Raw genomic sequence first — 15,035 nt, 5'->3', positions numbered from 1 at the left:
AACAATATCAGATATGCCACAGTTACTCATGGAAATTAAGAAGAAAATGAGAACACTAGAAGGAAAAGATTAAAGAACTGAATTGAAGGTAAGAAGAGGCAGTACAGAAATTCTTTCATGGGCTGAGAGCTAATTGCAAACTTATTCCAAACCCCACCAAAAGACTTTTAAGAGCCCCTTTTGTTTAAATACATTATTTGGTCTGCAAATTATTGACAGAATTTGTCTGTGGAAACTAATATACTAATGAAACGCTAAGGCATGTCATCCCCAAAGCAACACAAGAGGGAAGAATATATCTATTTGCCAAAGGAAAAAACCCTTCTTGCAAGAAAGTACAGGCAAAGCTGCTTAATTGCTTCCCTGGTTTGACTGAGAAGGCAGCGAAGGGAAGTAATGCCCCTTCAAATCCACAGATCTGCTCCACCTGAGCAACGGTGGGTCATAACAGCTATTGGTACCCAGGTGAGTATGCTAACTCCTTTAGGGGGTTTAACAGAGTGGTGGTTTGACGTTTGGAGAACAGCAAAGAAAATAACTCCTCCACTTTGTCCTGCAGGCAGGTACAGACATCACATCCATCTTTAGTTTTTTCTAAGAAGCATATGAAATGAACTGCTAAAAGATTCGATAGTGACAGAGATAAATAACACATGCTAGAAAACAAAGAGAAATAATCTACATTAAAACGAAACATAGTACTTTGTGCCCACAATTTGCCATACAAACCTTCTGCAATTGCATAGCGTGTGCTTTGATCCTCTTCCCAATAGTGTGTGGTCCCAGTGCATTGGGTATTTTATTTGTGAACAGTTCAAATACTTAAAATCAGGAAGTTTGTCAAGTACATTGCTAAAGCCCATGCAAAAGCTTCATGTTGTCCTATAGCAAAGCCTTGTGCATCTCATGCAAACAAATTCAATGCCATGAAATATGGTAATTTTTACGAAACTATAAGTCATTAGTAGCCTTTCTTTAATGCAAAGCTAAAAGAGAAAACTTTGGTCAACATAAGAAGAGGAAAAAAGTTCAGATTTCAGATAAAATGCAGACAGACATTAGTATGTCCCACCAGGCTGCTGGTCCAAGCAGAACCAGCACAGTGTAAAGCAGCAGCAATGGGTCCATCCTGCAAGACTTTCATGCACAACTGCTCCTGAATTCACATAGTGGGCAGCCTCAGGGTGAGTATACTGGGAGGTAGAGGTGGGAGGACTAAATGCATGAGAAAGAAAAGTAATAGACTTACTATTAAGCTTGGTGATTCTCCACAATTTTTCTGGGCCAGATTGCTTACTCAGTTCAAATTTGAATGGATCTGTGTTGGGATGAAGGTCTTTGTCTGATGCTCCTAGTACCACTACCCTGAGATCTTTTGCATCGTCACAAACTTTTGCCAGTGTTGGATAAAGGGACGGGACATTGTCATTGACATCCTCCAAGGTGATGTGTAAAGTTCCTGTACCTGTAGCGGGAGGGTTACCTATATGAAAAAACAAACACATGTTTCTTAAATCATACTTCCATAAGCACTTGCTCTTATTTGGTACCTGCATGCTTGCAAAGGGAAAGAATTTTTATAGTTCTTACCTCTGTTATATGAAAATTATTGCTTTAAAAACTGATGAGCCGCTACTGTAAATTCATTGCTGTATTTTCAGAATGCAGCCTGTCTGATTCTCTACAGTATGGATAATTATTCTAAGGAAACCTCTGGGAGAGGAATATTTTGAAGTTAAAATGAGATTAGGACATGAATAGATATCTGGAAAAGAATCTGTTCATAAACACATACTGAGAGAAACATAGTAGGAAACATCCCCTAGATAGACAGCATGGTATTAAAAGAATCAAGAACAAGACGAGTAAGAAGAAAAATGACAGCAGAGAGGAATCAATTTGTGTGGTGGGTGCCCATAAACAGAACAGGACCAGATCATTCCCCAGCAAACCTTGGGCCACATTTAGTTATGTCAGCAGAAGTGAAACCTGTCAACATGCAACTCTGGAAAATGAGATCTTTTATTTACCCAGAGCCGCCCTGTGTTAGCAGCGGAGTTTCAAGCTTTCTCAAATTATTTGCCAGCCTGCCTCAGCCCTGACCTGAAAGAACCAGCTTCAGAGGTGAGGATGTTGTTTATTCACCGAGGTACTGCTACACGCCTTTGCGCCACGGCTGTGACTGACAAACCAGCCGTGGCGCTGGAAGTGTTTGTAACGGAGATGTCTGCCCACTGGGAGCTGGACGGAGACTCGCACCTCATTTCACGGAGGTCAGAGAGGAGCTGACAAGTGGTAATAACTTTCAGTCACTACGGATGTGTGCCATGGTTGAGCCAGTAACCTGCTGCTTTCAGTCTAAAGCTCAATATCTTATTACAGATCCCTTTGCCACCCCAGTTTAACTGATATCAAAGTTTTCTAAAAGCACTTTACTTCCTCTGTTGTATACCGTACTTAATAATTTCTCATTTGAAATGCTGCATTTCTGGGCTGTTTGTGTTACTCATTTTTTTGGTTTAATACACAAGATCTATGATCTCTGCACTTCCCTTAGCTACAAACCCTTAGCAGATAGAAAGGATTCAAGAGGTTGCGCTTAACCTGTAAAGCACTAGTGCAATGTGTCATGGTAGCTTTACGTTCAGCACTGAAAGAGGTACGCTTTAGCATAATTACCCTGCCTAGAGCAGCCCAATAAACTATGGAATTATTGCTGCACTGTGAGTGCATCCTAAGGGAGAAGTAAATACCCTGTGGTCTGGATCTGATAAACTACTAACTGTAGCAGAATGCAATTAGTCCTTTCAATAACAAATGTTACTAATGGTGACACTTCATCTGTTTCATGCACACATAAATGCATAACAAAGGCAGAATTTTCATAGTTCTTTAGCTTTCCCCCCCTCCTCATCTTGCACTTTGTCATCAGAAAGGTTAGGGTTGAGTTCTTTTTAATGAAAAAGAAATTATTTTTCACTTTTTATTGGACTAATTGAATTTGCAGAAAGACTCCAATACATTTTTTGTTCTTGATATATTATTAAGTAAAGTCATACGGCAGAATGGATGAAAAGACATTCGAGTATTTGAAATATGATCATAAAAGCCAGCCTTTCATGCACTTAATTAAACTGCTGTCTTTAATTTTGAATGCATTATTTCCACACTGGACTGATAATGTCTTATGCACTGCCCTTCTTATCTTTCTCTGAAGTCAGTAATATTAAAATCTGCCTTTTGAAATTAAGAAGCCAACAGCATTATGAATGTACTGTTATTTTGTCAAACGCAGATATGGCTGCATTTTCTCTGCCATGCTAATGTTTCACTATCTTTGTATGGCTTATGGGCCAGTCAGCTATCACACACAACTAGAGAGAAAGGAAATTGCTTCTGTCCATTTCAATGACTTATTCTCTGGTTGGTTTATTTATAATGATTTAAACAAAATCTTTTGGTGATTTATGAAGACCTCCAAAAGAAAAATAAGCAAATCTCAAGGTCATAAACTGAAGCTTGTTAACACACGTCATAAAAAATACAATAAAAAATGAATCAAGGAAAAATGGTCACAACATATCCATTGGGAATATATGACTTTTATAAATTTGGCAGTATTATGCCTTTGAAATAATCCAAAAATCCCATGATCTCCAGACAGCTTTGGTTTTGAAATGAGAGAGTCCTGTAGCATATTTTAATTCTGAAATAAAACTTATCTTAATTTGTATTGTAAAACCTTGCAGCTGAAAGCAGAATTAATGCATAAACCAAGGCATAAAGGGCTCTGTCCAACAACCCTTGGGAGCAGCTTTTCAAAAGAGCTCAGCTCCCATTTTTGTCACTGAATGGAACTGGCCATTCCTCCTGAGGCTGAACACTTTAAACCTTTAGGTGCCTTTAGAGCCATTTGGGATAGAGAGAATTTCAAATTCCTGCTAAGGCTCCCACAAGTGGCATAGCTATGAATATACTATGAAAAACATATGAATGAAACAGCATTACTCACGTGTAAAAGCTACTAAAAGAGAGACTGAAGGATGGCTAATTTCATACTGAAAGAAAGTGAAATCTTGGTATTGAATCCTGATTTTAATAATCTAGGGCAAGACTGAGAACCTTAACAAGCAATCTTCAATAAGACCAAAATGTAAGTAAGATCTTCCAAGTTAGTTAAGGTCTGTGGGACTGGAACTTTGATCAGCAACACTAAAAAAAGTACAGATTCATCTTAGAACATGCTGCAATTGGAAATGTATGATACACCTATCTGAATTGGATCAGGAGTGGTAATGCCTTCGTATCCTGGCATTAGACTGCATACAAAGCTTCTAATAGCAGTCTTCAGCTAGGCAATAGCTACTGCTGTTGTAAGATGCAACAAGTGAAAAACAGACTAACAAAAGCAATTCTATTTCATGCGTTAGAGAGAATATGATGGTGTCTATTGTCTGGGAACTAGAATCTGCAATGCAAGGGCCTGTTACCAGAAGATGTAGATGTTAAATTGGATTTTAGTGCTATCAGCATAAATGACCATGTTGCCACCTTTATTAAAAAAAATAGTTTCAAAAGAAATATTATAGAAATGGATACTTGGCATCCTTCTGTGTACTTGATTTTTAATGAAAAGCCATGCAGAATCATATTAGAATTATTAGGGTAAAGTCTTAAATTATAAGCCCTCTGTAGAAACACACGGCCAAGAAATTTGAAAACTGGCATTCAGTTTTGGTCCAGAAAGTCCCCCTAGGAACCATGATGGCATTTAGACATCTAACTACGCAAATGAGACCGCCAATCAGGTAGTTAGTTTCTTAAAAGATACCAATTACACTCAATGATGGCCATGGACTAAGATGACATTTCTCTTAAGTATCAAGACTTGCATAAAATGGCATGTCTAACAAGCAATCATATGGTTGAATGGCTGATGATGCATTTAATCTGAGCATAACACTTTTATGGACATGAAGAGCCATTTCATGTTCCATTTTCTAGTTTTTCTACAGAAATGTGATGCTGTTGTGTACAGATTTCTAATAAATATGGCTGAGCTGTGCTCCGTGAAATTGAAGACAGTAGCTGGACTGCTTTGAAACTGAATTAAGACATTCCTAATCAGTGTACATTCAAATATCAACAGCTTTCATTTACGTGAAATGACAGCAAAAATACAGAGTTAGGAATCGCCACACAGCAGCTGAGATTTTCTGATATGTCTTGCATAATAAGAAGCCAAACACCCCGAAAAAGCCAGTGAAAGTTGAGGACTTAATTTTTGGGGGTACCGAAAGAAAAACTCATAGTGTGACTGAGGGTTGCCTATGCAGCATCTTATTTCTTTGCACGATGCACACACACCTGCACTTCTATCTTGTCTTCCTACTGTTAGAATCATAAAAGACTGATAGAAGGACCCACACTGCATGAACAAGTCCCCAGCCATGTCTCAATGTCTCGCCACATCTTGCGCAGGCATAGCTAGAGAAGCTTTAAAATAGTCAATGCAGATGCTAATAACTACGTAACCTCAAATCATTAATATGAAAGTTGTTTTTATATGTTTTAACTCAAAGTGTGACTTTCATGGCGTATTTTGAGTTCATGCATTTTTTTCACTTAATGCTAAAGAAGCCTTGGGGAACACAACACCGGCTACACTGGTATCTGGGCCGTGTAAACCTGCTATCTTCACATTCAGTAGTGCTTTTCTTCACTAACTGAGCTCTGTCAACAACAGCAACAGTGGAAGAAACAATTTAGGTGCTTCACTGTTGGAATCACAACATTTATCATGTTTAGACACTATATTCTCTTCTAGGAGTACGGCTGAGCATGAGGGTAGTTAAAGGTAGCCATCCATCTACACTAAATTGTCAGTGTGTACTTACAGAAGCTGATCAGAAACGTTGTTCTAAACTGGTAGAACATTTTCAAGATGGAAGAGTTGTTTAAATGCATCTCAAAGAGAAAAAAAGTCATGAAGATTTAATCCTTTTCTTCCAGCTGTCCCCTTCCAATTTGCAGCAGATCTCAAGATTAGCCTAAATGACCCTTATTACATTTTCCAAGCATTCAAAAACATATTCAGAGCTTAGAAAATGAACAGATTTGGACATTTGAGATTACATGAGTTTAGATTGTCCTTGAAAATGAAGATGCATATTCCTTAAAGCAGTGGAAATGTTCTTAAGAACATATCCAAGTAAAACAATTGCTTGAACATTGCTGCTTAAAACATAAAATCATATTCTTTGGTCAACAGACCACCCAAAATCAAAGAATCAAACTGATGTTGTCCATCCTACCTTCAGCTTTCTGAGTTCTGAAATTTTTAAATCTCTCTTTGGAATAACTGAGGTATATTTTTTTTTCTTTTAGAATTGGGTATTTAAAATATTCTTATTTTAAGATTTAAAGGCTATTATAAACTAAACAAATTGGATATAATAAGAATATTTGTTCAGGTAAATAAATCTTCATTTAATTTGTGAAAACCAACAGGAGAATCCTCAAGAAATATTTTCCCTTCTAGTTTGATTCTTTTTTTTAGTTTGATACCAAACTTGACTTGATCTAAAATAGAACAAGGGAGAACAAGGATTACCTAACATAAAAAAGTACATTTCCACATGCTCTGTGAAAATGGGCTTTGAATAAATCAGGTGAAAGTAGTTAACTTGTAAATAATATAATTTGTTTAGTGGCACAGCTAAGGAACAAAGCATTGATAATCAACTGACGAGAAAAATGCCAGACACACAAATCAAAAGGTGTTAACACTGGGGGACAACGAGACTGCATGTTTTCACCTATATTTAGAAAGTTCACCTAATGGTATCAAAAGCTAAACACAGGAAATCTTCTCTATTTAGAACTCTAATGGTTTGTATCTTGGTCATTACAGCAAAGGGATATTTATGGAAATGCCTTTATATAACAAAATCTATTTAGAAGCAAATATGAAAAAAAGGAATTAGATTTGAAATATTATACTTTTTTTTTTTTTTTTTTTAAGAGCATGAGAAACTTGGATTATGGCAATATTTATAAAATTTCCAGAGAAGAAAAACCAACCATTCTAGTGAATCCAGCTGCCACGCAGATCTAAGCCACAGTATTGCTGGAACCCAGAACAGTTTTTAGGAAGAATGGAGCATGAACTGTCCCTTTTCACATGCTCATTATGAATGGCAAAAAGACTTCTGTACTCATTTCTTCTTATTAAATTAAGCTTCCAGCACCATCAAATTAATACATATTATCTGTGCCCTTCTATGCCATGACGCAGAAATTACAAGGCCATTTAATTCCTAGAGCAAGCAATAGGGTATGCATTGCCATATAGATTTCCTCTCAAGCTGACGGTGGAAATTCCTTTATTTTATATTTTAGTAGAATATTTATGGTTTACCATTTAGTAGCAGTTTTTAATCCACTTGCACTATCACTTAAGTAACCCAGAGAGCTCAATTCCAACTTTTTTACCTGCTTCTACTTTTTTGCTGGCTAACAAGGTTACAGAGATACAAAATGAGTGAGCGATTATAGTATGAACAATTTTTCTTCATATTTGAGCAGGAAAAAAAGCCTTTGAGTATGTGGGTTTGCTAATTTCTGGCACAATTACCTTTCCTCTGAACCATCATGAATAAAGCCTTATCTCTTAAAACTTCTATAAACTACATTTGAATCATAGTCATCGCGAGGTCAGTTTGGAACTGCAATGATGCCTACAGAATTTCCTTTATTTTACTCCCATGTAACCAACTGTAAAATGTAGGACTGCCTAGGATCTCTCCTTGGATATGGATTTTTCACCAATTTCTCTGTTTTCCTACCTTCATATTTGCCTGAAGGAGACCACAGCAAGAAAGGAGGAGAATAAAGAATGAAAAGAGCGTTGCCGAATTTCGCAAATTGTTTGGAGGAGCTATGCAGCCAGACTGTGCAGTACGTGGTTAGGCTAAGTAGCATGTTCTTTCTTTAAATTACTATACTTCAAATATGGACTGTGAGAAATAATGCTTCATGCTTTCTAATGATACTGCTGTGAAAATCTAAACACAAATTTCTGTCTTCTCCCTCATTTTTTTTTTTTCCCCCTCTCCATATGCTGTTTTTCTAATCAGAAAATGTGTGCATACTAGGTGATTTGGCAGCAGGTACCCTCACTGCAGGCATAAATCCCATTCAGACAGGCATATTCCATTACATTTTATGTTCAAGCAGAATTCTATTAATGGTTCAACCAAAGTAAATGGAACGAGTAGAGTGGGAAGGTACCAAAATTTGGGTGTGCTGCTCATAACACCTGACATATTTGAAAACTGGTCTCATAAATGCCATATGCTGACATTTTGTATGAAAGAGGTCCCAAATTTGCCATGAGTTTAAATTTCCTATGCATTTTCTGTATGTATTTGCGTATAGATATTTTTCAAAATTTATAAAATAAAGTCTTTAAAAGTTACAATCCTTCATTTGTTCACTCAAATAATATATGCAGATCCTATTTTTGAGTAATTACATTTCCAAAGAGCACAGCTCTTTCAGCATATCAAATTGCTACTGACATATGCCATCCGTCTTAAATACTGTTTTCAGCATTCTAATTTCTTTTTCTAATTATGAGTCCATGATGACAAATTAAAACAATATTTTGTGTGCAATTCATATTTTACTGAAATTTAAAATGGCAAGAAATGGATGAGTATTCAATTTATTTTCTCTTCTCAATTAATACAGCAATTAAGATAAGGGGTATAAAACTGGCTTAATTGGGTTGCCATAGCAACTAATTGCCCGATTTCTTCAAAAATAGCATGTTTTAGGTGGAATCAATCTGTGGTAATTTAATTATGTACATCATGAAGCAAGAAGACAGGTTAGATACATGTAAGGAAAAGTTCTAATTGCAAATTGTTACACATCTCTCTGTTACTCCAGCTTTTTCTAGATGTTGTCTGTTACTGTTCATTACACATAGTACAGAATGATAATTTTTCTCTTTAGTGATCAGGAGTATCAAGACTTGCACGATAAATGAGATTCAGAATTGCTTGGGTGTAGTTCAGCCCGTCCTTGGAAACAAGGAAAACAGTGAAAACTAGACCCTGACTCACTTCTTCCTCATTTTGCTTTGCAGGTGCAGCAGGGAAGTGGAAATAGTGCCACTCAGCTAGCTGATTTATACATATGCAACTGGCCACAGTCATAGAAGCAATAGCCAAGTTGGTTTTTTTTGTTTGTTTGTTTGGTTGGTTGGTTGGTTTTTTTAACTGGCCAGTGTAGCTCAAGGCAAACACTGAAATCACACCAATCTAGAGAGATCCTTTTATAGCCCTCCATATCTCTTAACCTTTACCTTGCTCAAATACGTATACCCCATTAAAGAAAGGTTACTGCTCCTGAAGCTTGTTTCCTGCAGCTCAGCCCTCCTGTTGGACGTCCTGCCCGTGACTGGGGATGGCTGCCATGCCCGTGCTTACAATGTCAGACGCTGGGGATGGCGATGTCATGTAGGGAGCAAACCACTTTCCGAAAAGAAAACGGTTGTTTTCACTCATGCAGCATTGCTGTAAGAAACGGTGCTTACTGAGATTTAGTGCATTTAAAGCTACGACAGTTAAAATTTTGAACCCAAACTCCATCTCTGAGTATCTTCAACATCTGGAAGAGATGCTGCATTTTTAATGACATTTATCCTCTATGTTTAATGTAGTAGAAGTACTTAAATTCCCAATATTTGTCTCTGTACTTCCCTGGTGATGAGAACAGCAGGGGAGGAAGCTGGCCCACTTGCACTAGGTGAGAGTATCTGTCTCAGTGGGAGAGCATTGCTACCTGGCTTTCTGTGGGTGGTACTCCACCAGAGCGGCATGAGAAACACGAAGTTGATAACTGTGTTTAACCAAACCAGCAAGGCTGGCTACTAATGTTTCATCATTTGTCACTAGCAGCTGACATACTTGAACAGCATAGGTGTTTTTTCCATGTATCAGGCAAACAAAGGCAACCAAAGTTTTTCCTCTAAAGAGACAGAAAAAGTCACACAGTGGGGACATTAACTAGGGCATCATGCCTCTCCACGATAACATGAGTGATTATTGCAGAAGTAAGGTAAATCTGGATATATTTTATTATTCATCCCTCTTAAAGGAAAGGGAGAAACCAATTTTAGCTTTTTTAGATTTCACACATTTTCCAAATATTTTTTAGCTTCACCTCCAAAATTTTCATGTTTTTCTCCTCCCTCACTTTTTCTAAATTGCGACTCAAACTCTCAGAATACAGGGGAAAAAAGACCATTCCTGGAGAGTTTTTAGCATGACTGATCTTACAAGGACAACATACAGGTATTCTGCTTTATGATAGTCATCCCAAATGCTCCAGTGTATGACAGAATCTGTAGGATGACACTACAACATGGTCATGCAGCAAATCTCCTGGAAGGTCTGTTCCAAGCAGATTTCTCAAACTCAAATGATTCTTGTCTGTATTTAACATATGTGTGTTTTACAGATACACTCCCAATAATTGCACTGTATGCTTGTGATATTGCATTGGTTTTAGTGATTAGAATGCTAAATTCAGGAAATGATAGCCATTATTGGCACTTTTGTTAATTGAACAAAACCTCTGATGTTTTCCAAGTTTGCATAAACCTGATGTCGTCCCATTATGAGCTCATTCTCAGATTAAACACAGTTCATGACACTTTAATGTGTTAACTCTGCTTCATGATATTTCCTACCAGTGTTTAATTTCTTCTTTAATAGACCAGAGACTCCATGTCCACACAAATCTTTAATAAAAAGAGTTTTCAAATTCTAAAGACACTACCTTGACCTTTACTGAAATCAAAAGTACAGAGAAAATTAGGATATTCATTCCAAAAAGTCCTTTTTAAAGTGAAATTTCCCCCAATAGAAGGTCAAACTTTATTATCTATAAAATTAATACTGTGTCCATAAAATTTGCTCTTAGACATTGTTTCAATTATGTTTGGGAAGGTACAGGAACTGTTTAGATTGGAAATAACATAATTCATACTTAACTACCTTTCTCTACAGTTAATTTGATAATGTTGAAAAATAATATCATAAAGTTAAAAAAGAATATCATAAATAACTAAATTATTTCCTGCAGTGGAATGACTCAATTTTCTATGGTCCATTCATGATTACTGTCCTACTGGCAAAGAACAGTTTTGTGATTTACTGAAAAAAGATAAGATGGATTTATATAAAGAACCACCAAGCATGAAGCTCCTGGTTTTACTTCTGACAGAAATCTTCACCATTTTACAAATAAGAAAAATGCCCTGTCACTTGTCCCCTGCACTGAAGCGTAATAACAAGAAGCCAGTGCCTGCTGAATCCAATGACAGATTCTCTATTGACATCAGTGAAAGGGTATGAAAAAAGTATCACTGTGAGGTTTGTTTTCAGCTGTTTCCACTCTTCCCCCAAGATAGCATACGAATGTAAGGTCATTTTAAAAAGAGGTGGTCGTGGAATATGATGGGACGGCAGTAACTTTTTTGTAATTATATAAACTCTATATGCTATGAATACTTATAGAAAATAATATGTTTATTTACTGTTCTAGTGTACGACTAAGGTCCTTTAGCATGGTCTAAGGACCGAGGTTTTATTTCATTTTAGAACCTCGCCTTATTATAAATACTGTTAAAAATTAGCACACAACTCACAAACAGCCTTTCACAGTAAGCATCATGTTCGCAATCCCTTATACTGACAATTAACAATGTTAACACTGCTGAAACTCCTAGTAGTGCTGCCAGAAACTGAACTTGAGGGCAGATGGATTAGGCGTTGTTGATGTGGCCACACGGACGTGCAGACCTCTAACTGAGCTGGCTTGTCTAGGAACCAGCGTGGTGCTGGGCCTGGACCGAGGTGCTCTGTGTTACACTTGGAGCTGCGCTGGGTACCAGTTCGCACTGCTGGACTGTGCAGTGGGCATCACCTGAGCTCTGCTGTGTTCCCCCGTTAAGAAAAGGGAAGTCTATGGCAGCTCAGACTTCCTCAGTGCATGTGCCAAAACATCTCGGATTTGACTTAGAGATAAGATGATAGGCCAAAGGAAATAACAGCCTACGGTGAATGCTTTTGAAAAAAGTATCTCTGATTAAGTATGGGTTTTTTTTCTCTCCTCCCTTTTCGCCCCAAGTCTGTTAGCCCAAGCAAATGACTTGCTCTATTGGAAATGCCTATGAATTTTCAATTTCCCACCCTATCTCATTTGGCAATTCTTAATCCTGCCTCTGGCTGCCCTCTCACATAAAAGTCCTAACCATATTCACTGGTATTAGATAGGCTACACTTACTAACCTGAAGGAAGAGATGGCTTTTACTTGGCAGTTTGTGGACAATGCTGTTTTAAAGAGAATGCATACAGTTATGTTCAATCTGATTTTTTTTTCCTTTTAAGTTAACCTTCTTTTAAAGGTCTAAAAGAATTCTGTATTCATTTCATATTACCCTACCACAATTTGGCTTGTCATCTAATGTGATATCCCTTTTCAAGATGGACATTAGCAATGAGGGCTAGAAAAATGAAGTGCATTTCACAGCTTTGTTAGTTAGCATTATCAGTGGCCTGGAAATAAGTTGGGGAACATCTTCCAGGGACATTATCAGTCCCAGTCATAACCACAGGGGACAAGGCAGACTCCCAGACCTACCTGTTGAAATCAATTATAAAACTCCCTTGGCTGCTTTAGCCACAGAGCCTAGACTGGCAGCACGCATGTGCAAAGGCGGCATTGATCGCTCTGCGAACGGAAGCAATCAAACCGCAAGTGGACAGTGTGTGAACTGAAGCTCCTCTGTCTTGTTGCAGGCCTGCCCAAAGCAAAGCGCTGCTCCCCAGCACTGCTCCTCTCAACTCCCACAAATTCCACTCTTACATATTTATACAGACCAGCAGATAATTTTTCCAGTTACCAACCTGCCTCTAAGTTTAATGTGTTTCAGAAGCTGCTTGGTAACTAATCCAGGGGTGATACAGACCACAAGGTTAATATCAGCTATTTAGGTTCTGCTATTTATTGACACTTCCACATGTGGCTGAGCTGCGTACAGTGAAGTGGTACAATACTCCTGAATGATCATTATTAACACCTTAGCATGCCAGTACTAAATGCACACATGTGGCTTCTAATTACTTCATTCAAAGAAGTCAATAATGTTGGAGTAGATCAGCTCCCGTGCTAACGGTACCGCAGAATTACAAATAAACACAAGAACAGCCGCTTGAATTAGATGCTGACTCAGTACCTCAACTGAACAGGATTCCTTTTCTCTAACCCGTGTTAAATATCTTCTCTTGCTCTGCTGTTCAGTGCACAGACACCTTTCCCTTCTCTCGTTTTTCCAGAATGGAAAAAATTCTGGGAATTAAGAGGGGTCACCTAGCAGTGAGGTTCTTGGCTTAGAATAGATGAGCAATGCGTGTTACTGCCCTAAGCGCAACATAAAGGTATACCCAAAAATCCACTTTCATTCAGACTGGTTTCTACAGTTGGAAATATTCAGCTTCTTGTTTTATCTATTCTCTTTGAGGATATTTGACTCTACCTTTAAAACATATGCAACTTTGTCCTTTCGATAATCCCTCAATAATATTATCCCGACTTTTTACTTTCATTGTAAGATGACATTTCCCAGCGTACCAGATTTTAAGATGCATTTTAAAAATCTTTATCCAATAGCAAGTAAAAGACAGAAATAAGTTTAGTGCTACATTTTTCCATGGAAATTTCCTAAGAAAAATATGTATATGAATATATAAGCAAATCATCATCTCAGCAGAATTTTTTTTCTTTTATACTTAAGGCGATATCTCTTTTTCCTGTCAGGCCCTGCAAATGTTCCCTGAGTCATGTGGTTACAAAAATGCAGAATTACCCTCCTAAAAAGAACATTTTACGATTCATCACCAGGACTAAACCAGCTGCAGCTGTGAAAAAGCGTTAGCATATTAGCTGTTATATTACAGACAAATCTTTTATTTATTTTGTGCCGTTAGCTCTGGAGATTTGGAATGTTCAGGATTTTCTCTTTCTTTCTCTGCTCCAAAGTCACTCACTGAATTTTCACTAGGTAGTTTAATTTTGATTATATTTGACAGAAGGAACTTTAATCCACAGAATATGTAAAAAATATTGCATTTTAACAAGGGGTTTTACTTATGTTTTTATTGTCATTGTATTGAATAGAACAGAATTCAGCATACCAGGGATGAGTTGTTATTGGTATTTAGGTGCCTTAGGCTTACTAACTGCTCAAATATTATGAAGAAATTAACTCTGATAAAGATGATTTATTACTTTCCAAGAATGTTCATAGACTATTTGCATCTAGCATTAAGATCTCAGTGTAGGAATAAATGTGTGAGACGTAACCTTAAATCAAAGCTGTTCTAAGTTTGAAGTTTCAAGTTAATTCCTCTGTTTTCTGTTTGTCACGATGATCTCGAATACCTTTTGGTGGCCACCTAGCAAAGTGCTAAAGAGTATGCTTAACTTTACATGTGCACCTTTCTGAACAGAAAATTTCAAGCAGGAAAAAAAGTCATATACTTAAATGAATATGATCCAGAATAGTTACTCACCACTGTCTATTGCCAGAAAGAGAGCTGTGTATATGTTATTCTGAACATGAGGAGATTCCCGATCCAGGATAGCAGTGGTGCCAATGGTACCATTGGTAGGGTTAATTTCTAGCCAGCCTGCTGGATCCTTGTAAACCGAATACCTAAATAAAAATATAGAAGTTGTTAATAAATTATATATCTAGACATAAAAAAAATTACATTACTACAAAAGAAGATGTCTTTGCACTCACTGGCTTTCATGGGGTGGATCTCTTAACACTTAAAAAATACAATTTAAACCTTGTGCCTTGCCTTTGAGACAGTTAATTATTCTTAGGCTTATCTGACATATGGAGATATAGAGAGAGGTTTGAGTCAATGTCTTTGGATACATATGTCCCAAA

At 37.3% G+C, this 15,035-nt stretch overlaps 1 protein-coding gene across 3 annotated transcripts in view; it reads right to left on the bottom strand.

The window, feature by feature from the left end:
* The window catches only part of CDH13 (cadherin 13), a 520,720-nt gene that overhangs the window by 20,533 nt on the left and 485,152 nt on the right, over positions 1-15,035 (bottom strand). For all 3 annotated transcript variants that reach the window (XM_087740241.1, XM_009467298.2, XM_087740242.1), the window contains 2 exons: positions 14,650-14,792; positions 1,250-1,483 (listed from right to left, as the gene is read on the bottom strand). In XM_087740241.1, the coding sequence (XP_087596367.1) occupies positions 1,250-1,483; positions 14,650-14,792 (377 nt within the window). The remainder of the gene's footprint in view (positions 1-1,249; positions 1,484-14,649; positions 14,793-15,035) is intronic.

The sequence above is a fragment of the Nipponia nippon genome, unplaced genomic scaffold (genome assembly GCF_047370975.1).
Source record: "Nipponia nippon isolate SJK-2023a ecotype South Korea unplaced genomic scaffold, ASM4737097v1 scaffold_7, whole genome shotgun sequence".
Lineage (NCBI taxonomy): Eukaryota > Metazoa > Chordata > Aves > Pelecaniformes > Threskiornithidae > Nipponia > Nipponia nippon.
The sequence above is the reverse complement of the archived record's forward strand: the minus strand, read 5'-3'. Positions and strand labels throughout refer to the sequence as shown.